The following is a 25,000-nucleotide window of genomic DNA, read 5'->3' as shown; positions in this document are numbered from 1 at the left end:
ATATGATTCATTAAAATTTCACTCTTCATTTAATTTTTCTTTTTTCCTATTAACCAACTTGTACTGTTAAGTGAATTCTTACCTAACCACTCTGTAATCCAGGAAAATCACTAATCTATCATCCTGCAGGTACCAGTATTGTTGTATTAGTGATGGTCAACTTGTAATGATAAAGTTAATATCCCATAATGGAATGTAATTAACCCTTAAACGCCGAGCCGCTATTTACCAAAAGTGTCTCTCGTATGCCAGCGGCGTTCGGGAGTTAGCCCCGAAGCAGAAAAAAAGTTTATTTAAAAAAATCACAGCAATCTTAGTTTTAAAGGTAAAGAGTTCATTTTTTTGTCATTGCCTAAAGTTTAGTATACAACCATCAGAAATGAAAAAAAATATCATGATCATACATACAGTGGGCCCCCCGTATTTGCATTCTCCAGATTCGCGGATTTTTATCTGGACCATATCTACCCTTTATTTGCGGGGAATTAGCATATTCACGGGATTTTCCGGCGATAAATAATCACTAATTAGTGTATTTTGATGTTATTTTCATGCCTAAATACATTTTTATGATACAAAATTGATTTACTAATTTTAAATTATTAATATTGATCAATACTGTATTAGTAAGTTTAATAAGATTAAATATCACATAACTAATAATTCTCTCTCTCTCCCTTACGGGATGTTTGCTTTTTGTGTGATAAATGATTTACTAATTTTCTAATATTAATGTAAAGAGCAATCACTTCAAGAAAGAAAATACTACATTGAATTAGTAAGATTTTAGTTTATAAACTAAAAATTATTTAAGAATGAAATACCAGTCTTCACGCATCTTTCTTTCCAATTCCAGGTCTCTCTCTCTCTCTCTCTCTCTCTCTCGCGTCTCTCTCTCTGCTCTCTCTCGTACTCACTCTCTCTCTCTCTCTCTCTCTCTCTACTGAGATGAGAGATTTTTATGGTACACATGTATAATATGTTTATTAATATTTTCACATAATAGTAATATCAATAATATTAATAATAATGATAATAATAATAACTGTAATTACAAAAATCATATGTGAAAGTATTTTACAAATACTACGAAAATCTCTCGTCTCTCTCTCTCTCTCTCTCTCTCTCTCTCTCTCTCTTACAGAGATGTATGTTTTTGGATGATAATGATTTACTGATTTTCAAATATCATATAATGTAAAACAACAATAATATCAATTCATTAAAGAAAATACTGAAGTGAATTAGCAAGATTTTAGTTTATAAATAAAAAAATTATGTAAGAATGAAAGAAAATGCATTTTACCCGGCATCTTTCTCTTTGAACACGTAGCAAGCTGAGTTGGCTGGGGTCCAACAACTGTTGCCATCTCTTGATCACATAAATTCTCTCTCTCTCTTTTACTGAGATGAGAATTTCTATGGTACATGAGTATGTTTATTAATATTTTCGCATAATAATAATAATAATAGTAATATAACTAATTTCAAAATTCATATGTGATAGTATTTTATAGAAGTACAATAATATATCCATTTCAGTCTTTTAAATAAGGATAACCCTCTCTCTCTCTCTCTCTCTCTCTCTCTCAAAAATAATTCATAATTTCACTCTTGATGGTCAGATATATGATATTGCAATTCACTGGTCTCTCTCTCTCTCTCTCTCTCTCTCTCTCTCTCTCTCTCTCTCTCTCTCTGTTATTGGCTGTAGGTATATATTTTTAATAGTAAAATGTTTAAGATGACTTTGAAATGATATTAATAATATAACCTCAAAGATTAATACAGTAATAGGTTAGTAATTTTAGGTATATTTGAAGTAGGATGTTATTAAAGGTATACATTTGGTATCTGAACTTTCAAGATAGGCATTTATAAGCATTTTTAGTGGTGGTTCTAACTATTTGCGGGTTTTAACTATTCACGGGGGTGTCTGGTACACATCCCCCGCGAATACAGGGGGGAACACTGTAATTGTATACAAATCGCTCTGTGAGCAAAACTGTTAAAGCTAATGAGTTCATTTTTTTTGTTGTATTGTACACTAAATTGTGGTGATTTTGGTATATAACATATTATAAAACGATCAAAGCAACACAGAGAAAATATTATCACAAAATGAGGCATGAATTCATAACGCGTGGACGTAAAAAGAAGTTTTAATAAAAAATTCACCATAAATTGAAATATTGTGCTAGACACTTTCTGTTTGTTGCAAAATGAAGGTAATTGATGGAATATTACTAGACAGTAAGTGTTTTAGCTTACAATTGCAGTTTTCAAACATTTCAGTTGAGTTAAAGTTGACAGAAGGTTGAATTTTTTCTATTTATTGTGATTTATATGAAAATATTTCAAAACTGATAAAAGCTATAACCATGAGTTATTTTTAGTTGGATTCTACATGAAATTGCACACATTTTCATATATAAAACTTTATGTAACGGCTAATATAAAACGGTGCAAACATTACGACAAAAGAAAGAATTTCTGAGATTTTCGGCAGTTACAGCGCGCAGACGCAAGGAAATTGTTTTTTTTTTACAAAAATTCACCATAAATTGAAATATTGTGCTAGAGACTTCCAATTTGTTGCAAAATGAAGGTAAATGATTGAATATTACTAGAATGTAAGAGTTTTAGCTTAAAATTGTGGTTTTTGTGCATTTCAATCGAGTCAAAGTTGACCGAAGGTTTGTATTTTGGCACATCGTGATTTTTATGAAAATATTTCAAAACTGATAAAAGCTACAACCATGAGTTATTTTTTGTTGTATTCTACATGAAACTGCATACATTTTCATATACAAAACTTTATGTAACGGCTAATATAAAACAGTTCAAACATTACGACAAAGTGACAAAAGAATTTGAGATTTTCGGCAGTTACCGCACGGACACATAAGGAAAATGTGTTTTTCAAAAATTCACCATAAATCTTAATATTATGCTAGAACCATAAATCTTAATATTATGCTAGAGACTTCCAATTTGTTGCAAAATGAAGGTAAATGATTGAATATTAATAGAATGTAAGAGTAGAGTCAAAGTTGACCGAAGGTTGAAAACTTGGCACTTAGTGATTTATATGAAATTATTTCAAAACTAATAAAAGCTACAACCATGCGTTGTTTTTTGTCGTATTCTACATGAAATTGTGCACATTTTCATATGTAAAACTTTATATAACGGCTAATATAAAATGTTGCAAACATTACCAAAGTGACGAAAGAATTTCTGAGATGCGTCGCTGATGATTTTTAATGCGAGTAGAAAGAAATTCGTGCACGTGACGGGGTAACGCTTGTAAACAAAACACCAGCGTGATTTAAAATTTTTCGCAAACAAGGTATATAAGTATTTTTCCGCGAATATTTAAAAAAAAACTTTTTGTAGTCGACGTACTGTACGTCCATTTAGCACCCGACACACAATTTTAGTCAAACGTATAATACGTCCAATAGGCATTTAAGGGTTAATGTAACTGTGTTAATTGGTAAATACTGTAGTACAAGTACAGAGTGCATTAGCTACATATTTACCCAAGATTTCAACCCAAAATTATATACAACAGCCTAAGCACTAGTAGCTCAAGACATGTTTTAGAGGGTGTAAAGATTTTATAAATTTTTGTGTTCTATACAAATGTAATGAAATTGCTGCACATACATCTTCAATAAGCCTTGCACATATAGGGTTGAAAGAAATATTTGTTAATTTTTATTGTGTAGGTATAAAAATGCCACACAAAATGGTAGCAGTTGCTTGTTCAATATAACATCACATTATGTACAGGAATGCATGAGTGTGTACACATAAGCACCACATTGCTGCATTTCCTCACCTCCTTTTTGCTCTCAGAGTTATTAAAAAACAAAAGATTTTACAAGTCTGGCAAATGTAAATAGTTCAGCATTGCTAATGAGAGAGAGAGAGAGAGAGAGAGAGAGAGAGAGAGAGAGAGAGAGAGAGAGAGAGAGAGAGAGAGTTCAATGCTGAATTACAAACATTAGACGAAATCTGAATGATTTTAATGAATAAAAAAAGGATTTTGACAAAGGAAAAATCTATTTCTGGGTGAAGGCCTATGTCGCCCAGTGAAATGTACCTTATAGCACTAATTTCAAGGTATAAATAATTGCTAAATATACCAGAGAAAAAAGCCATATGGAATGCCAGAGTTACTACCTCTGGATCGATCACCTTTATAGGTGTCGTTATAGCAACAGGGGCGAGTGGATGCCACTACCACAGGCCTCCGGCCAATTAGCTCTCTCCTCTCTCAAAATCCCATACCAGAGAGGAGCCGTTACAATGGCCTTCCTCCGCTCGCCACTACTACTACTTTTGCCAAGAATCTTCATTCCTGAATACGCACCCAAGCTTGGGCCAGCTAAAGGGTGGCGAAAGGAAAAGAGAGGGGTGGGTTCACTGGGCGACACAGGTCTTCACCCAGAAATAGATTTTTCCTTTGTCAAAATCCTTTTTCTGGGATTGCCCTGTGTCGGCCAGTGAAATAGTAACAGAGAATTAGCCATACAAGCTTGGAAGATTGAGAGTAAGGACAAAAACATTTTATATGCAAGGAAAAATAAAACTTTTCCTTAGCATCATTTTTTAATGATCCAAGTTAACCCTCTTATGCTGATTGGACGTATTAAACGTCGAGATAAATTGTCGCCCGGGTGCCAATTGGACATAAACGTCGACAAAAAAAAACTTATAGGCTTACCAGGCAAAATACTTATAGGCTTACCAGGCAAAAACTTTTGAATCACGCGCCTTGGTGGATGCTGGGAGCTCACGGATCAAGGCGTTATTTTGTTTACAATCGTTACGCAGGCGCGCAAACGCGAATTTCTTTCTTATCGCACTAAAAAGTATCAGTGACACATCTCAGAAATTATTTCGTCACTTTGACATAATTTTTGCACCATTTTAAACTAGATGTTACATGGAGTATTATATATGAAAATGTGATCAATTTCATGTAGAATACAAAAATAAAATACTCATGATCGTAGCTTTTATCAGTTTTGAAATATTTTCATATAAATAACAATAAGTGCCAAAATTTCAACCTTCTGTCAACTTTGACTCTACCGAAATGGTCGAAAAACGCAATTGTAAGCTAAAACTTACATTCTAGTAATATTCAATCATTTACCTTCATTTTACAACAAATTGGACATCTCTAGCACAATATGACAATTTGTCAAAAATTGCATTTTTCCTAACTATACAAACCTGAGGTCCTTTAACAATAGGAAGTAGCTAGCGGCAGCTGGAACGGTCATAAGCTTCGAACAAGGGGAGAACGGTATTTAACTGCTTGTCCGACAGTGCGCGCGCCTGAGAGGTAAGAATCACTTTTGCTTTAGGCCCATGCAAAAAACGCAGAGTGAGGGGTGGCATGAGGTGGGACTATATGTAAAGGACCTCAGGTTTGTATAGTTAGGAAAAATGCAATTTTTGACAAATTGTCATTTGTTCCGATACGTAATACAAACCCTCGGTCCTTTAACAATAGGAAGACTCACTTCTTGGTGGGAGGAATCTTGAGTCTTTTGATGAACGGAATGGTGTTCGTCCAACCTTGGAATGCCTCCCTGGTTGTAGGAGCGAGGGAGGGGTCCAAGCCTCTGTCCGATTGATCGGGGTGTGCACCGCAGGATCAATGGCCAGACCTCTGGGCCAAGTACTAAGAGAGAGGCAAGCGTATCTCTTCGTACCGGCAAGCAAGAACTTGTTCCTGATTGCAAGAGGCAACATAAAGTTATGGGTTTGTCTCAAGTTGGCATCCACTTCCTCCCCCTTGTTGGAGGAAGTGGTGGATATATGCTCCTATCCCTAATGAAAGGGATAGGTTGGAGCTCGGTCGAGTAGCTTACCTTCATCAATTTCCTTTCCAGCATGGTGACGACCGTGTCCCTCTGCCCACAGGTAGACGGAGAGAAAGATGGGGAAGAGAAGCCAGTCACACTCTCATTCGCACATTCATTCTCACAGTCACACCAGGAATCGATGCTGTTCTGCCTGCTCGGGTGCTGGGTAAGCTTACACAACGTGTTGAGCAGCCACCACAGGTCCCAAGGAAAAAGTATCCAAGGACTTGTGGGCAATATCCCGAAGGTAGAACGAAGTGAAGGTAGTCTGGTTGGCCCAGACCCCTGCCTTCAGGACCTGCGCCACGGAGAAGTTCTTGCGGAACGCCATTGACGGGGCAATGCCTCTGACTTCGTGGGCTCTCGGACGAAGGGTACGGGTGTCGTCACTACCATCAGCCTCGTACGCCCTCCTGATCACCTCACGTAGCCAGAAAGAAAGGGTGTTCTTGGATACTTCTTTCTTGGTAACCCCAGTGCTAACGAAGAGGTGTCGACACTCAGGCCTAAGGTGTCGAGTTCTCTTCAGATAGCGCCGTAGCGCCCTCACAGGACAAAGCAGCATCTCATCCGCATCGTTATCGGTGAAGTCCATTAGGGAGGGGATTGTGAAAGAATCGAATCTGTCGTCAGGGATCGACGGATTCTGAGTCTTAGCTACGAAGTTCGGGTCAAAATCGAGCGTCACAGATCCCCATCCCCTGGTATGTTTAACATTGAAGGACAGACCATGAAGTTCCCCTACTCTCTTCGCCGATGCCAGGGCCAGCAAGAAGAGGGTCTTGAGGGTCAGATCCCTGTCTGACGACTCTCGGAGTGGCTCGAAGGGTCTTCGAGTCAAACTCCTAAGGACGAGAGTCACATCCCACTCAGGGGGCCTGAGTTCCCTAGGTGGGCAAGACCTTTTGAAGCTCCTCATGAGCAAGGAAATCTCGAACGAATTCGAGATATCCAGTCCCCTCAGTTTCAGGACCAGGGCCAGGGCGGCTCTGTATCCTTTGACTGTGGGTACTGAGAGGAGCTTCTCTCGGCGAAGAAAAACGAGGAAATCCGCTACCTGCTGAAGAGTGGCTCTGAGAGGAGATAGACCCCGTCTACGACACCAACCACAGAAGATGGCCCACTTCCCCTGGTACACAGCTGCAGAGGACTGTCGGACGTGTCCAGCCACCTCTGTTGCTGCGCTGCGAGAAAAGCCTCTCGTTCGCAAGAGATGGTGGATAACAGCCAGCCGTGAAATTGTAGGGACTGGACTGCTCAGTGGTACCGTTCTACGTGTGGCTGGGCTAGAAGGTTGTGCCAGTGGGGCATCTCTCTCGGTGCTTCCGCAAGCAGAGCCAGCAGGTCCGGATACCAAATGGCTGGAGCCACCAGGATCATCCTGAGATTCGGAGTGGCCAGCACTCGGCTGATCACTTTCCGAATCAGACAGAAGGGAGGAAAGGCGTACACGAAGAGGTTGTCCCAAGGATGTTGAAAAGGGTCCTCTGCAGCTGCCCATGGGTCCGGCATGGCTGAAAAGAAAACCTGGAGTTTTCTGTTGTGCCGGGTGGCGAACAGATCCACGACTGGTCGCCCCCACAGGTTGAAGAGCCTTTTCGCCACATCTGGGTGTAGAGACCATTCGGTTCCTATCACCTGATCCCGACAGCTGAGCTTGTCTGCGACTACATTCCTCTTGCCTTGAATGTAGCGTGCTGACAGCTCTATTGAGTGAGCCGTGGCCCACTCGTGCACCTGCACGGTCAACTGGTGTAGCGGGAGAGACACTAGGCACCCCTGCTTGTTGACGTATGCCACTACTGTGGTGTTGTCGCACATCAACACCACTGAGTGTCCCACCAAGCGGTCCTGGAATTCTTGGAGAGCGTAGAACACCGCCTTGAGTTCCAGGACATTGATGTGAAGGTGCTTGTCGTGATGGTCCCATACACCTGCAGTCAGCAACTCCTCCAGGTGTGCGCCCCATCCCTCGGTTGATGCGTCTGAAAACAGCAACATCTCTTAAGAGGCACTCCTCTTAAGGGGTTCCTGTCGTCGAGCCACCAGGCTAGGTCCTGCCTCACCTTCTCCGTGAGGGACACGGGGAAGTAAGGTGGATCCCTTGCCTGTGACCAACTCTCCTTTAGTCTCCACTGGAGAGACCGCAGGTGAAGACGTCCGTGAGGAACTAACTTCTCAAGTGATGAAAGGTGGCCGATCACGACTTGCCATTGCTGAGCTGCCTGTTCCTGCCGAGACAGGAACTGGATGGCTGCCTCCCTGAATTTGCTGATCCGCAAGTCTGCGGGAAAGACTTGCCCTGCTACCGTGTCAATCAGCATACCCAGGTACTTCATCTTCTGCTTGGGTTCGAGATCGGACTTCTCGTAGTTTATTACGATCCCCAGATCGTGACAAAACTTGAGAAGTCGATCCCTGTCCTGCAGCAACTGCAAGCGGGAGCTCGCCAGGACCAGCCAATCGTCGAGATACCTCAAGAGACATATCTCGTGCGAATGGGCCCAAGCAGACACCAGAGTGAACACTCGCGTGAACACCTGTGGGGCGGTTGACAGACAGAAGCAAAGTGCCCTGAATTGGTACACCGTCCCGTCGAAGATGAAGCGGAGGTACTTTCTGGAGGACTGATGGAAGGGTATTTGAAAATACGCGTCCTTCAGGTCCACTGAAAGCATGAAATCATTCTCCCTGATGGAGTCGAGCACGGACCGTGCCGTCTCCATCGTGAACCGAGTCTGGCGAACAAATCGGTTCAGGGGAGAGAGATCTATCACCGGTCACCAGCCCCCCGAGGCCTTCTCCACCAGGAAAAGGCGGCTGTAAAAGCCCGGTGACTGATCCTCTACGATTTCCACAGCTCGTTTGGTCAGCATGGTCTTGATCTCCTGTCGAAGAGCGTTGTCCTTTGGTGAACCCTGGACATAGGTTTGTAGATGGACCGGGTTGGAGATGAGGGGTGGCCGAGATTCGAAGGGTAGTAGATATCCCTCCCGAAGGACGTCAACTATCCAGGTCTCGGCGCCGTAGCGCTGCCAAGTTGCCCAATGGCTCGCCAGGCACCCCCCCACTTCCGGCAGCAGGTGAGGGGGAACACCGTCCCTAGCGTTTCCCAACTCGCTTCGACTTCTTCCCAGTACCTCCTCGGGGAATGGAGGGCTGATGTCGGCCTCCCTTAGCAGATGAAGCAGCAGGAGTCTTTCCACGGGGCTTAGACGGGGCAACCGTCTTAACAGCTGAGGAAGCACTAGCTAAACTCTTAGGCTTAGCCGCAGTGGCTTGAGGCTGCCCAGAAGCCTTCGAGACTGCCTGGTGAACCAGACGGTCACTGTCATCAGTGCGCCGTCTCTCCACCACAGCGTCCACCATCTCTCCAGGAAAGAGAGAGGAGGAACTCCTAATAGGTCCGTTGCGAAGACAGAGTGCCGCCTCACGCTCAGCCCCCTTGGTCACTCGTGTAAGGACTGCGTCCCTACGACGAAGAACCAAGTTGGCCCACAGGTTAGCAGTCTGATGGGTGAGGTAAAAGATGGCTCTACCTCCAGACTGGCACAGTCTCCTGAACGCCGGGTCGTCTTCGAGAGCAGAACTTCCGCAGTCGGCCGCGACTTTGGATACTGTGAGGGACAACAGATCCAACCAAGAGACTGCCTGGAATGCTGCCATAGCGGTAGATTCCAGGGCGAGTGCCTCCTGCTGCAAGAACCAGAGGTTCTCCGACAGGAGCTGCTGCAGGGACACACCTGGAGTTAGCCTTGCTAGCTCCGGGTTAACTGTTTGGGCGGTATCGGATCTTCAGATGGCACATAAAAACGCCTCTGACGCTGTAGAGGAGGAGGAAGTAGCTTCGAAGACCGTCCTGACTTCAGCGAATCCTCTCGTCCGGAAACGAGACTCTCCACTTGGTCAAGGTCCGAGTCAGCCAGCTCCGATCGCGGCAGACCCACCGTCATCTTGGGTTCCCTCTTCGGGCCCCAAAATGACTCGAGCCGGGACATGGGCTCAGATGGTGGTAGCAGCGATCCTTCCCCACGGCCGTTGTGCTGACGAATCAGCGCAATGACTTCGGCAAAGTTTCTCTGGATCTCGGGAGTAACAGCGTCTTGGGGAGTAGGACCGTCCAGTCCCTCCAACAAGAGCAGCTCCCGAGATCCTCCTCCTTCAGAAGGAGGAACAGCGACAGACCCCTCACGGTCGCCTCCTGCTACTTGCGCGTATGTCCTGGCTGGTCCTAAAACCATGCCTGGTGCGTACGGCGTCGCAGCGGGATTGCGAGGGGCGCACCCCTCACGATCTCTCCTGGATACCTCGCTCTTCCCGGCGTATCCCGAGGAAGTTGAAGGTATAGGAGAGGCAGACCTGACGCTCCCTCCTCGCTCACTGGCAGGACCAGCGTGCTTGGAGGGCTGCAGCCGATCACCAACCCGCGATGGGGATCGGACTGCAGGCCTGGCCGTGCCACTCACCTGTGGCGAGCGGCTCAACTGAGCACGTCGACCCCGGTCCCGTGCGTCAGACGAGCTGCTGCTGGTCGCCCTATCCGCCCAGTCCCGATGGGAGCAGCGGTCAGGCGACCTGCAGAGCTCGCTGTCGCTGTGAGACTGGTGAGCGTCCTCACGGTGCATCGAACCGCTGGTACCAGCCGGCCGGGGGGACCTCTTCCCAGCCTCAACCCGTGGCCGGTCGGAGACCGTCACGTCAGCCCGAGCTGCCAGCTGGTCGCTGCGAGAGCGTCCGCTGGCCTGGCGAGAGTCGCCTGAGTGGCTCTCACCAGTCTTCTGCTCTGTGCCTCGGTCTTGACGCCAAGCGAACTCGGGCGTCAAAACTTTGGCTGCACGATCTCCCGCGGGAGACCGTACACTCGGAACTTCCCGTGAACGAGAAGCCGAGCCGGAACCTGGCTTAGCGGCAGAGCCGCTAACACCAGGCGAGGAAGTACTGGCCGAAGCCGGTACCCCTCTGGTCCCCGTCTTCTTCTTCCTTGCGGAAGGAGAGACGGGCCCTGTTCCCGAAGGAACAGGAGGACCAGCAGAAGAGCCCCCCGACTCACCGGAGTGAGACAGGCCCTTAGAAGGTCCCGAAGGAGCCTTCTTAGGGGGGGAGGAGGCAACCTTCTTCTTCTTCGGCTTGGAAGCCTTAGAAGTCGAAGGGGGAGAGGAGGCAGCAGACGACGACGACACCTTCCTCTTCTTCGTCAGCTTACGCAGGACAGACGTCAGGTCTTCCATCCAGGATGGAGACGGGGCAGTTGCCGAAGCAACAGGGCCCGACTGCACCTGTCCGGAAGGACCTGAGCCTGGAGCAGCACCACAGCGACCAGGAACGACAAGAGAAGGAGCGGGAACAGCAGGAACAACAGGAGTGTCAAGAGTGGCTGGGACAGCAGGAGCGGCAGGAGCGGCTGGGCCAGCAACAGCAGTAGCGGCAGGTACGGCAGGTACGGCAACCCAAGCGTCTTATTCTCAGCCACCAACATTCTAGGCACAGGAGGCAGGTCCAGGGGGGAGCTTTTTGGGCAGCGGAAGTCCGGGGTCGGCAGCACAAAGAAGCCAGGTGGAGGTGGCACGCCCCTCCTCGGTACGGCAGCGAGTGGCATCTGAACTGCGGCTGTCGGAGTCACCGAAGTCACATGAGGGGTGTAAACAAGGTGCGGAGGGGCGGCGTACCCTGGAGTAGTAATAGTGGTAGTAGTGGTGGTCGCCACACCATGAGTGACCACTGCCGACCCCGCCAACCGCTGGATCAACCCCTGGATGCTAGGCACTCCCTGCAACCCCAGTGACTCCCACACCTGCCCAAGGTCGTCTCTCGCGGAAGGCACACCTGCGGAAGCAACAGTCGGGTCAGTTAGAGGGGTTCCCTCGCACTTGGGGGGGGACGAACCCCACCCAGAGCGGACGGAAGACCCCGAGTACAACTGCACATCCGGGTAGCGAGCACCCTCCTCCACACTCGACGGATCGAGTGAGGAGCAGGACTCCGCTACCCCACCCCCGCAGGGGAAGGCGCGAAACATGGGGGCTGACCAGGGGGTAAGAAGGAAGACGAGGTATCCGTCACCAAAGGAGTCGCTGGAAAGCTTTCCAACGACTCCTTTGCAGGCCTACGTCTCTTCCTACCCTTGTACAGAACCCACTGCGCCTCAGACCAATTCATACAAGTAATACAAGGCTCGGCCCGAGAGCATTCTCGCCCCCGGCACCGAGTACACAGTTCATGTGGGTCTACATCACAAAGGAGTGAAATTCACCGCACTTACGCCCCTCCAGCCCGGGACACACTCTACGGGGAACTGGGGGGCACGGCGAAAGCTCCATCTCTTGATCCATGTTTGTTTATTCACTTCACAAATGAAATAAACAAAAGAAAAAACTGTACTTACAAGTTTCTGTCAAACCAAAAACAAACCAGTCAAAGGATAAATCCACACAAAGCATACGACGAGTAGCGGGCAGAGCGATGATGAGCACGTTCTAACACACCATGGCCGAAAGCAAAAGTGGTTCTCACATCTCAGGCGCGCGCACTGTCGGACAAGCAGTTAACTACCGTTCTCCCCTTGTTCGAAGCTTACGACCATTCCAGCTGCCGCTAGCTACTTCCTATTGTTAAAGGACCGAGGGTTTGTATTACGTATCGGAACAAATTTCGATTTATGGTGAATTTATGAAAAAACTTTTTCCTTACGTCATCGCGGTAACTCTTCCGATAAATTTTTTCGTGCGATTGTCGTAATGTTTGCACCATTTTAAATTTGCCGTTACATAAGGTTTTATATATGGAAATGTGCGCAATTTCATGCACAATACAACTAAAAACAACCCAAGGTTGTAGCTTTTATCAGTTTTGAAATATTTCCATACAAATAACGATGTGCCAAATTTTCAACCTTCGGTTAACTTTGACTCTACCAAAATGGTTGAAAAACGCAATTGTAAGCTAAAACCCTTATATTCTAGTAATATTCAATCATTTACCTTAATTTTGCAACAAATTGGAAGTCTCTAGCACAGTATTTCGATTTATGGTGAATTTATAAAAAAAAAATATATATATTTTCCTTACGTATGCGCGGTAACTTCCGAAAAAAAATCAAAATTTTTTTGTGCGATTGTCATGATGTTTACACCATTTTAAATTAGCCGTTACATAATGTTTTACATATGAAAATGTGCACAATTTCATGTAGAATACAACAATAAATGATTAAAGGTTGTAGCTTTTCTCATTTTCAAAAATATTTGCATATAAATCACGATAAATAGAAAAAAGCCACATTTGGTCAACTTTGACTCTACCAAAATATAGTTGAAAAACGCAATTATAAGCTAAAACTCTTACAGTCTAGTAATATTCAGTCATTTATCTTCATTTTGAAACAAATTCGAAGTCTCTAGCACAATATTTAGATTTATGGGGAATTTAAAAAAAAACTTTCCTTCCCTCCGCGTGCGGATTCTACGCCACAAATCTCCGAAATGCGTACGTCGCATTATCGTTATATTTGCTCCATTTCATATTAGGCGTTTCATAGAGTTTTATATATTAAAATGTGGGCAATTTTATGTAAAATACAACAATAAACAATTGAAGGTTGTAGCTTTTCTCATTTTTGAAATATTTGCATATAAAAAAATATAAAAAAATTCGACATTCAGTCAACTTCAACTCATCCGAAATGATCGAAAACTGCAATTGTAAGCTAAAACTCTTACAGTATAGTAATATTCAATCATTTGTCTTCATTTTGAAACAAATTGGAAGTCTCTAGAACAATATTTAGATTTATGGTGAATTTTTGAAAAAAACATTTTTATACCTCCACGCATTACGAATTCATGCATCATTTTGTGATAATATTTTCTGTGTTGCTTTAATCGTTTTACAATGTGTTATATACCAAAATGATTGCAATTTAGTGTACAATACAACAACAAAAAATTAACTCGTTAACTTTAACTGTTTTGCTCACAGCGCGATTTGAATACAATTATACATGAAATTTTGTTTTCGTGCTATCATGTATCGCATTATTTATATATGATAATGATATTTTTTTTTCATTTCTGATGGTTGCATACTAAACTTCAGGCAATGACAAAAAAAAGGAGCCAAAAATGAACTCTTAATTTTGAAAACTAAGTGCGCTGTGATTTTTTGACAAAAATATTTTTTTCCGCTTCGGCGCTCACTCCGAGACCGCCTCGGCATACGGGAGAAGATTTTTATTATACCCCTTCGGCGTAAGAGGGCTAGCAATAACAAAAAACAGGAGTAAACAGTGTATAAACATATATGGCCAAGTTCATACCATCACCAGGAAAAAGAACATAGGTAATGAATATACAATTACATGAATAATAAACTAAGTACAAGTACAGGAGTGGGTTGATAAGCAATCCAGTCCGTTATAAAGAGGCAAGAAGGGAGGGAATACAAGCGAGGCAGGTAGGTGAGAGGGAGTACCAAAAGGTAATAACAGTCAAAATAATGATAATTAATAATATACATCATCACAATTCATAATTAGGCTGTATCAGGTAAGACAATGTTCCCTGCAGCCACTGCAGAATATTTAAGGGCCTCCAGAGACTTTAGATAGTGGCGTTTAAATACAGTCGGGGATTTCCAACCCGTATACTTTTTGAGATCATCAAAGTTCATATGATGAAAATAGTTAACTGAGGTAGCTACTGCTCGGATATCATGTACCTGAGGAACTGAATCCGGATTAGCCTGTTTAATAAAATAAAGAATTTGTTGTCTGATGCCCTTTATGGAAATAATCAATATTAAAGCCAGACTGGAATATCTTCCTCAAGGTGGATTTAATCGTCTTTTAGAAAGATGGCTAACTCCTCACTGCTGAATCATACTGCCGGAGTGTCGATTCCCTTTTGTCTGATTCCACAAATAATGTGTTTAGCAGATCAATATTAGCATCTTTCTGTGCCGCAAACTTCATGAAGTCCATAAAGTTAGGGCACTCAGAATTCTTAAGGAAGCTGACACAACCTGAGTTTGTACCACCTGAGTCAACTTTGGGTTGGGAATCCTTCTGGGCCGAAGTTTCAACTCTAGTAGAAGAGGAAACCAATTGCTCTTCTGCCCTTTGAAAGATCCGAGTTTGTGTAGAACTTTCATTAAAAGGTTTACTGGCGGAAACAGGTAAATCTTCTGCCAATTGTTCCAGTCTATGGACATTGCATCTGTGGCGTGAGCTAGAGGATCCAAATTGGGAGCCACATAACATGGAAGTTTGTGGTTGGACTCCGTGGCAAACAGGTCTACCTGAAGGCCCGGCATCTGTAGGAAAATCCAATTGAATGAATTTGCGTCCAGGGACCATCCCGATTCCAGCGGAGTTGTCCTGGACAGAGAGTCTGCAATGACATTCCGTACACCTGCCAGGTGAGTAGCTGACAGGTGCCAATGATGCTTCATTGCCAGCGAGAAGATCGCTATCATCACGTGATTCATGTGGCTTGACTTGGAGCCTCCTCTGTTTAGGCAGTGAACTATCACTGCACTGTCCAAGACTAGTCTGATATGAATATTCCTGGCCGGAGCTAGTCGTTTCAGGGTCAAGAAAATGGCCATTGCTTCTAGGATGTTGATATGAAACTGGCGGAATACTGTCTACCATGTTCCTTGAACCTTCTTGTACTGAGAATAGCCTCAGAAAGGCGTCCGTGTGGACTACTAGAGACGGCGGGGGAAATTGGAGCAGAACTGACTTGGAAAGACTCCTGATTGTCGTCCATGGACGTAGTCTTTTCCTTAGTATCAGCGGAATCAAGGAGATTTTGTCTCTGAGCCTGCTGTTGGCTCTTCTCCGCCATACCCGGTTGATGTCCTTCAGTCTTGCTTTCAACAAGAGATCTGTTAGTGAAACAAACTGAAGTGAACCTAAAACTGAAGTGAACCTAATACTCTTTCTCGGGTACGACGAGAAGCCTGTCTGTTTTTTTAGAAATTGTCTCGTAGCTTTCGCTATCTCTTTGCACTTGGTTGGCGGAAGAGATAGTTTGAGTGTGGTTAGATCCCACTGAATTCCTAACCAATGAAAGAGAGACGCTGGAATGAGACGGGACTTTTTCTTGTTTATCTGGAATCCCAGATACTCTAGAAATTTTATTACTTTGGCTGTTGCCCTGCGACATTCCTTGTCGTTGGGTGCCCAAATGAGCCAGCCCTCTAGGTAAGCTACTAGCGTAACCCCCTGAGCTCTTAGTTTCTGAACTATTGTCTCTCCCAGTTTGGTGAATATTCTGGGTGCTATATTCAGCCCAAATGGCATGACTCTGAACGAGTAAGCCTGTCTTCCTAGTTTGAAGCCTAGGTAGGGAGAAAAGTTTCTCACTATCGGAACGTGATAATAAGCGTCTGTAAGATCGATAGAGGTGGTGACGGCCCCATGGGGAAGTAAGGTCCGCACCTTCGAGACGGTTAGCATGCGGAACTTGTTGCATTGAATGTATGAGTTGAGACGGGACAAGTCCAGAATCACTCTTCATTTGTCCGTGTCCTTCTTTGGCACGGTGAACAAACGTCCTTGAAACTTCAGGTGTCTGACCTTCTTTATTGCCTTCTTCTGGAGAAGGTCTTTGGCATAATTTAGGTCTGTCGTTGGGATTTGGTGGAATCTGACTGGTGGAGGAGGCCCTTTTATCCATCTCCACCCCAGACCTTTTGATACTATACTGTGGGCCCACGAACTGAAGGTCCAATGGTCCCGGAAGAGGTACAGTCTCCCACCTACCTGGAGAGGATCATTGATTGATTGAGGTCTTACTTCCTCTGCCTCCTCTGAAACCTCTGCCCCTGGAGGTAGCTCTGGAACCAGCTCTGTGCCGGTAAGCTCCTCTTGCTCTGCTACCCCTTGCTTGCCTGTTATAGCTTTGAAATGCTCCCTGCATTTCAAACGAAGCGTTGAAGGCAGGGGATGTCATGATAGTAGCCGAACTCAAGGGCTGTAGAGTTGGCTGACTTTGTAGTAGAACAAATTGTTGCTGTGGTCGTGCCTTAGAAGTCGAAGGTTGACCAAGCTAGGAGACAGGGACTGCTTGCACCACTGTCTGTGACTGAGAGGTCTGGAAGGGCTGATACTTCCTGACCCTCTTCCTATTTTTGGGTTGTGGTCCGGAGGCCTCAAACTTCCTCTTGAAGGGAAGGCCCCAGCAGACACAAAGGTTCTGATTAGCCCTAGCCGCCTCACTGATGACGCTATTAACTACGTCATCAGGGAAGAGTTTGGGTCCCCAGATCGATGCCTTAATGAGTTTGTTAGGCTCATGCCTGATGGAAGCGTAGGCCAGGCAATTCCGCCTAGCAACCACAAAGTCATACAGGTCACACTGGAAAGTCTGCAGCAGCGACTTTGTTAGGACCCGAAATAAAGGCTCCTCAGTGTAGACAGAGGCCGTCAACTCTGCAGTAGTAACCGAATTGATCAACCTACTCAGTCTACATTTTGCTTCAAATTCTGCCTTTACCATGGCATTCGGAATTCTGGGTAGCCTCTCATTAAACTGTGTGGAAGCACACTCCGGTTCGAGTCTGCCCACTGTGAAAGTTTCCGGAGCGCCCACCCAGCACTCCAAATCTCCGGGAAAGAGCAGAGAGGTAAGCTCTGTCTCTTGAAGTTGAGGCATTGGTTTCTCCTCCATTCCGGCCTGCAGAGTTAATTCCGCAACCTTGGAAGTACAAGGGGTCGGGATGTGATGTTATCCCTTACCACGAACATGGTGTAGCAACCTTTATTTGGCGTCAACTTAGTGTTGACGCACTCCCATTCTGAAAGGGTGCGGACCCATGCTGACTGTGCCTGATCCCTAGGATAGATCACAGTCTCCTTGGGGACTTTGCCTACCCTGACAAAGGCTTCCTCAACTAAACGAGCATAGCCTGGGAAGGGAAATTGGAGGCCCGCAGGGAAGAATTCGTAATCTTCCACAGGACAGGTGGCACAGCCCTCAATTGTAGGCATGCCCTCGGAGAAGGGAGCATGCAGCGCCAACCGCCATGGGTTGTTGTCCTTGAATGGCGGGAGCTTAGATGCATCCGGTACAATAAAGGACTGCTGTGTGCCTCTAGACTGAAAAAGTCCAGCCAGCAAGCTCTCCTGAGTTTGTAGTCTCTGAGCAAGAGACAGAATGGACTGTCCTGATGTTTCTAAGCCCAAGGCAAGCTGAGAGGACATCAATTGGAATCTCGAGTCCACCATGCTGCCCATCTTCTCCATGAGAAGATTTGCAAAAGCGTCAGGGTTAAAGCCGGATTCCATCGGTCTGGCTTTAGGACCTTTAGCTCTCGACCCCTTATGTGGGGGAGTAGCTTTCGCCAAGGCAGTCAAAGGCTTGGTAGCCAATGACGACCTGGCGGAGTTCGCCGGAGAAGGCTTAGCTGGTCTGGCAGCCTTCTGCAGGGACTTCTTTTTTAGAGTTTTCACCTTGGGGATTACAGAACCAGACATATCCCAAGGATCCTGGACTTTGAGAAGCCCTAAGAGGAAGAGTAAGAAGAAGATGGACTAAACGTAGTGATTTTAGAGCTAAAACCTCCTGCCTCACTTACCTCCCTACCTTCTTCCTGAGAGTCGATGGTCATTGGTTTCCGATGCAGACTGATGGCTGCTACCTCTCTGGTCACCTCCTCACATAAACCCTCTTGGTCTTCCGGGGGGATCTGGGTATCCAAACGGATCCTCTCGATGATAGGAGCCGCCAGTTCCCTAGCTACTGCTGCTGAAGTCCTTGCATTGGGATAAAGGAGAGAACGCATCTCCTCCGAGAGCATATAGGGGCATCCAGCGGTCATGTTTCTACCATAGCCGCTCACCCAGATCTTAAGGTTTGCCAGTGAGGAGGCCTTGAGTGCCAGAGGGGTCTGTAAGAAAGGACGAAATCAGATCCTCCAGATATTGCCCATCCTTTACAGAGCTATGATCCAAAAATAAACATTACTGAGGTGCGGATGGTACCTACCGACTCATTAGTCACGTTCTGCACTAGAGCGTAACATACTTCGCAGCCGTCAGGATGCCAGACTAGGATGTTGTCCATCTGCACCGAACAGCTGGCATGAGATCGGCAGACCTCCTCATGCCCACAAGGATGCTGGAGAATGGCTGAGCAGCCCAACTCCAGACCGTGTACCATCTTTAAGTTGGAATTGATACATGAGTACACTTATACTAGTTCTATCAAAACTAGTACAGGGAAAAAATCAACTCCTCAATAAGATTTCTACTAAATATCAAGCTCTGAATGTCTCCGCCTGCTCCGGAGTCCATAATCTCGTTATCGTGATCGCTAAGACCAGCAGAGCTGGCCTGATACGAGCAGAACAGGGAGCCAGGTAAACCTAGTCTGAATCTGAACGCACCGGAGTAGAGTAGCTATTCCAAGTTAATTGGAAAAGCATTCTCTAAACCTAGTTCCACCCCCACCGGAGTGGGGGAAGAAGCGATAACACTAGAGAAAATTGGAAAACAGAGCGGCAGACACAGCGGTACTAGGAACTCCGGCATGTAGAGAAGTACTAACAGAGATTACATAATCTTCTACTCCTTAACCTCCTTCAACTAATCCCCTGGGATAGTGCTCAACGCTCCAGCTGCCGTTCCCCAGAAGGGTTACTAGGACAGCGAGCTAACGAAACACCGCCGGAACAGATCCGGACCGGGAGGAAGAGCACGGAGGGGAAGGGTAACTAGTAAAATTACAAAAAGAAATACTAACAGAGATTACATAATCTACTACTCCTTAACCTCCTCCAACTAAACCCCCAGGGTAGTGCTCAACGCTCTAGCTGCCGTTCCTCGGAAGGGTTACTAGGACAGCAAGCTAACGACACCACCGGAACAGGTCCGGACTTGGGGAAGAGCACGGAGGGGAAGGGTAACTAGTAATCGCCTGGCAACAGCGACCAGTCAGGTGATTACCACCCTCCGAGAAGCTGTGAAAAAACCTACAACTAAAGGGGGCAGAAGACGGCAGGCCAACTGACACCCTAAAGGAGGTACTAGCCTAGGCTATACCAAACCAAAGGTATTGAAAAAGGAATTATTGGAAGTACCGACGAATAAGGTCAATCCATCTACTAGCCTAGCCTAACCCTCCAAAATCAGATATACCGATCTGGTTGGGTGGCCTAGGACGGCGCCTATTAGTATGTCACAAAAGAAGAAACTCAGAACCTAACCTAACCCTCCAAAATCGAATATATTGACCTGGTCAGGTAAGATAGGCCTAGCACGTACATTCTGTAACAAGAGAGAAACTCTCTAGTAAAGGATCACCCTCCAAACCTAAAATATTAGTCTGGTCAGGATTGCCAGAACTAGTACCAACTAAGGTAGCGAGAAAAACTCTAAACCGCCTAGCCTACCTTCCAAAATCTAACCTAGATCTGGTCGGGTAGGCTAGGATCGGTAATAATGCGGCTAAGGATAGGTAAATATTCGTGTAGGACTTCCAACCTCATCAAATATAATAGCAATATAATATTATACTATAAACTAAATAACAATAAAATCATCTACACAAAATGCATGAGCACCGCGAAATAATGAGAGTTCCTTAACTTCTCAGGTAATTATGCGTAACACTAGGCTAGCCTAGGTCGCCTCGAACACAATACTCGTGCATGTAGTAGAATGAAATATTATTGCACTCTCGTGAGGGAACCAAATCGCTCCTGAAGGACCGATGAAAAAGGAGGGAAACCCCCTAATAGGCTATAATTAAAAATGGTAAAATCCATGAAAAACAACCTATCAGAACCCATCAGGAGCGAAATGGTAAAATTCCACGATAACAGTAACGTATACTGTGATGAGCAAAAAAGGTAATAATGATTTATCGTAATAAAAAAGTTAAGGAGATTAAGTACATGGACAACAATGCATTTAAATGGCCGACCAGAGAAACGATACACCCGGCTCCCAAGTAACGCTTCATATAAACAACACTACACAAAATGCACAGTTGCCCAAACGTGTTCAAAGTCAATAAAATTAATACTCAAATTAGATGAAGATGCTTCTTGTAGATCAGAAGACATGATAAATCCAAATAAAGCACAAAAATTCTAACCAAAACAAAACACGTCTTTGTGTAACCGAGCACTATGAAGGAATGAAGATTCTTGGCAGAAGTAGTAGTGGTGAGCGGAGGAAGGCCGTTGTAACGGCTCCTCTCTGGTATGGGATTTTGAGAGAGGAGAGAGCTAATTGGCCGGAGGCCTGTGGTAGTGGCATCCACTCGCCCCTGTTGCTATAACGACACCTATAAAGGTGATCAGTCCAGAGGTAGTAACTCTGGCATTCCATATGGCTTTTTTCTCTGGTATATTTGGCAATTATTTATACCTTGAAATGAGTGCTATAAGGTACATTTCACTGGCCGACACAGGGCAATCCCAGAAATTAAATTTTTATGTGAAAAGCGGCACCCACACAAAAAAAAATAAAAAAAATCCCACACAATTTCACTATTTTAACTTCATCTAATAACTGCAAGTGCCTTAGACGTGTTACAGCAGATAATTGAGGGAATACTGTGCATGAATACTGTAGTGAACTCGCAAATGAGAGATATAACACACAGTGGTCTCCCATATTCACGGGGGATGCATACCAGACACTCCGCGAATAGTTAGAATCTGCAAATAGTTGGAACCCCTATAACAATGCTGAAAACAGCTTATTTTGTTACTTAAAACTCAAGAAAAAACACTAAAAATTTTTATACTTGGTTTTTCAAGTTTTATCACAAAAACTGAATTTTATGATGCAATTGATAAAAAATCCGGGAATTCCTGGATATTTCTCATAGGAAAATACTGCGAACAGGCGAATTTTCTGCGAATAATGCGGGGAAATGTTCCTAAGAGAAATCCGTGAATGTGTGAGTCCGAGAATCCAGAGAATGCGAATATGGGGGGTCCACTGTATTCTCTTTATGGTTGTCAGGTATGCTACTACTGCTGTTACATAAGTTTCTTTGCAAAAGACCTCACACACTCCAGTACATAGTATGTCAATATCAAATCACTTAACAGTTTCTAGTCATCCAGTCATCATTAAGCAGCATTCGCTAAAAAGTATTTTTGCACACCAATATGAATGTCAACATCAAATCACTTTTACAGATGGAGTATGTATATGAGTACTGTAAGCAAGAGTTAAAAATGAGATTTGAGCTTCTTATAGTCATCCAGTAACCATGACAGTATACATTTTACACTATAAGCATATTGTCACCAGATTACATTTACTTTTGGGAATTTTTTGACAACATGGTACTATAACATTTGTTCTCTTTTTAGTGAAGTTCAATTCTTTTGTTTAGACTTCTACTTTTGTTGTCTGACTCTCAAAGCCAGAGCATAACAGAGTACCATGATCTATCTCCAAGGTCCAACAAAAACCTGTATCCTGTATGTCAGTAATATGGAAGACAGCCATCAATTGAAAACACTGCTATAGACCTAAGGGGTCACTGAGAAACAGTTGTGTGCCAAAACAACAATAACCTGCTAGGGCTTCAAATTTCATAGGGTCAATAAACATATTAGGTTAACATTAAATTAACAAATAAAAATGATCACACTGCATAAGTGACCTACAACCTATAATTTCGCTAAATAAAGTTTTCCATCTTTAGAGGAGATCTGCATTAATGCCTTGAAATACTTCTACTGCAATGAAAGACAATTTTAACTGGCAGCTAAAAGCAAGAAAATGAGAAAATGTTCTCAGACAAGTTCTATATAAAATTTTAAGGTATTAAACAGGCATACACATAGCTGCAGCATGCACAAAAAGATAATCTAGTACTACTCAAAATAACAGTATTCTGTAATCAACTTGTACTAAAAAACTTTCATATTCTAGTTCTCAAATCAAAATAAAATATGCCATTTAAGTATATAATACTTAAGTTCTAAAATGCAACACAGCATAATACTTACTATCATTTGGTAACAAAAGAGGAGGACTTTGATTTACATCCTGTGAAGAGGAGGTGAGTGAAAGGTCTCCAATTTGCCTGGGATCAAAGTGTGTAACTGCTTCTGACACTCTTCCTAAACAAATCAAGGCTTCACCAGCATATAAATGTCCTAATAACCTGAAAATATCAATAGTCAGTTCTTCAATACATTTCAACAGAAAAATATTCAACCCAATTAAACAACAAAACTTTCAATCCAGTCCCTGTGTGCCACATCAGCCCCCTTTGGATATGAATGATAGAACGTTGTTTTCTTTCAATAAATCATTATTAGTTGCCAAAATTTGCTTAGTTAATTATCATTTCAACTATAGCAACAACTGTACCTGTATAAAAACAATAATAACAACTACTGTATGTGTGTGTGTGTATATACAGTGGTCCCCCCGTATTCGCGGGGGATGCGTACCAGACCCCCCCGTGAATAGTTAGAATCCGCGAATGTTTGGAACCCCTATAAAAACGCTAAAAGCAGCCTATTTTTTTAGTTAAAACTTAAGAAAACCCACTAAAAATTTTCATACTTGGTTTTTTTAATAGTTTTATAACAAAAAGTGCATTTTATGATGAAATTGATAACAAAAACCAGGAATTTGTGGATATTTCTCACAGAAAAATACCGCGAATGCGTGAATTTTCCGCGAATAATGCAGGGAAACGTTCCTGAGAGAAATCCGCGAATGTGTGAGTCCGTGAATCTGGAGAACGCGAATACGGGGGGTCCACTGTATATCGAAAGTGTCTCCTGTATGCCGGCGGCGTTCGCAAGTGAGCGCCGAAGCGAAAATTTTTTTTTCAAAAAATCACAGCACGCTTAATTTTCAAGATTAAGAGTTCATTTTTGGCTCATTTTTTTGTCATTGCCTGAAGTTTAGTATGCAACCATCAGAAATGAAAAAAAATATCATTATCATATATAAATATTGGAATATATGACAGCACAAAAAAAATTTCATAAATAATTGTATAAAAATTGCGCTGTGAGCAAAACGGTTAAAGCTAATTAGTTAATTATTTTTTCGTTGTATTGTATACTAAATTGTGATGACTTTAATATATAACAAATTGTAAAACGATCAAAGCAACCCAGAGAAAATATTGTCACAATATGATGCATGAATTTGTATCGTGCGGACGTAAAAAAAAGCTGTTTTAAAAAATTCACCATAAATTGAAATATTGTGCTAGAGACTTCCTGTTTGTTACAAAATGAAGGTAATTGATTGAATATTACTTGAATGCAAGTGTTGTAGCTTACAATTGCAGTTTTTTACCATTTCGGTTGAGTTAAAGTTGATCGAAGGTAGAATTTTTTCTATTTATCGTTATTTATATGAAAATATTTCAAAACTGATAAAAGCTACAACCATGGTTGTTTTTTGTTGTATTCTACATGAAATTGCGCATATATTCATGTATAAAACTTTATGTAACAGCTAATTTAAAATAGTGCAAACATTACGACAATCGGACAAAAAATTTTTTGATTTTTTCGGAAGTTACAGCGCGGACGTAAGGAAAACGTTTTTTTCATAAATTCACCATAAATCGAAATATGGTGCTAGAGACTTCCAATTCGTTGCAAAATAAAGGTAAATGATTGAATATTACTAGAATGTAATAATTTTAGCTTACAATTGCGTTTTTTTGACCATTTTGGTCGAGTCAAAGTTGACCGAAGGTTGATATTTTGGCACATCGTTATTTATATGAAAATATTTCAAAACTGATAAAAGCTACAACCATAGGTTATTTTTTTGTTGTATTCTGCATGAAATTGCACACATTTTCATATATAAAACTTTAAGTAACGGCTAATTTAAAATGGTGCAAGCAATACGACAATCGGACGAAAAAATTGAGATTTTTTCATGCGGACGTAAGAAAGTTTTTATTTTCTAAAATTCACCATAAATCAAAATATTGTGCTAGAGACTTCCAATTTGTTGCAAAATGAAGGTAAATCATTGAGTATTACTAGAATGTAAGAGTTTTAGCTTACAATTGCGGTTATCGACCATTTCGGTCGAGTCAAAGTTGACCGAAGGTTGAAATTTTGGCACATCGTTATTTATATGAAAATATTTCAAAACT

The 25,000-nt window shown here is 43.4% G+C and overlaps 1 protein-coding gene across 1 annotated transcript in view; it reads right to left on the bottom strand.

Moving 5' to 3' along the window:
• LOC135217133 (CCR4-NOT transcription complex subunit 10-A-like) overlaps positions 1–25,000 on the bottom strand; it is a gene marked incomplete in the record, with an annotated part of 352,258 nt that overhangs the window by 76,035 nt on the left and 251,223 nt on the right. Inside the window, 1 exon segment of the mRNA XM_064252844.1 lies at positions 22,866–23,023. Within this exon segment, the coding sequence (XP_064108914.1) occupies positions 22,866–23,023 (158 nt within the window).

Source organism: Macrobrachium nipponense, chromosome 19, assembly GCF_015104395.2.
Source record: "Macrobrachium nipponense isolate FS-2020 chromosome 19, ASM1510439v2, whole genome shotgun sequence".
NCBI lineage: Eukaryota > Metazoa > Arthropoda > Malacostraca > Decapoda > Palaemonidae > Macrobrachium > Macrobrachium nipponense.
This window is presented reverse-complemented; position numbering and strand designations above follow the sequence as displayed.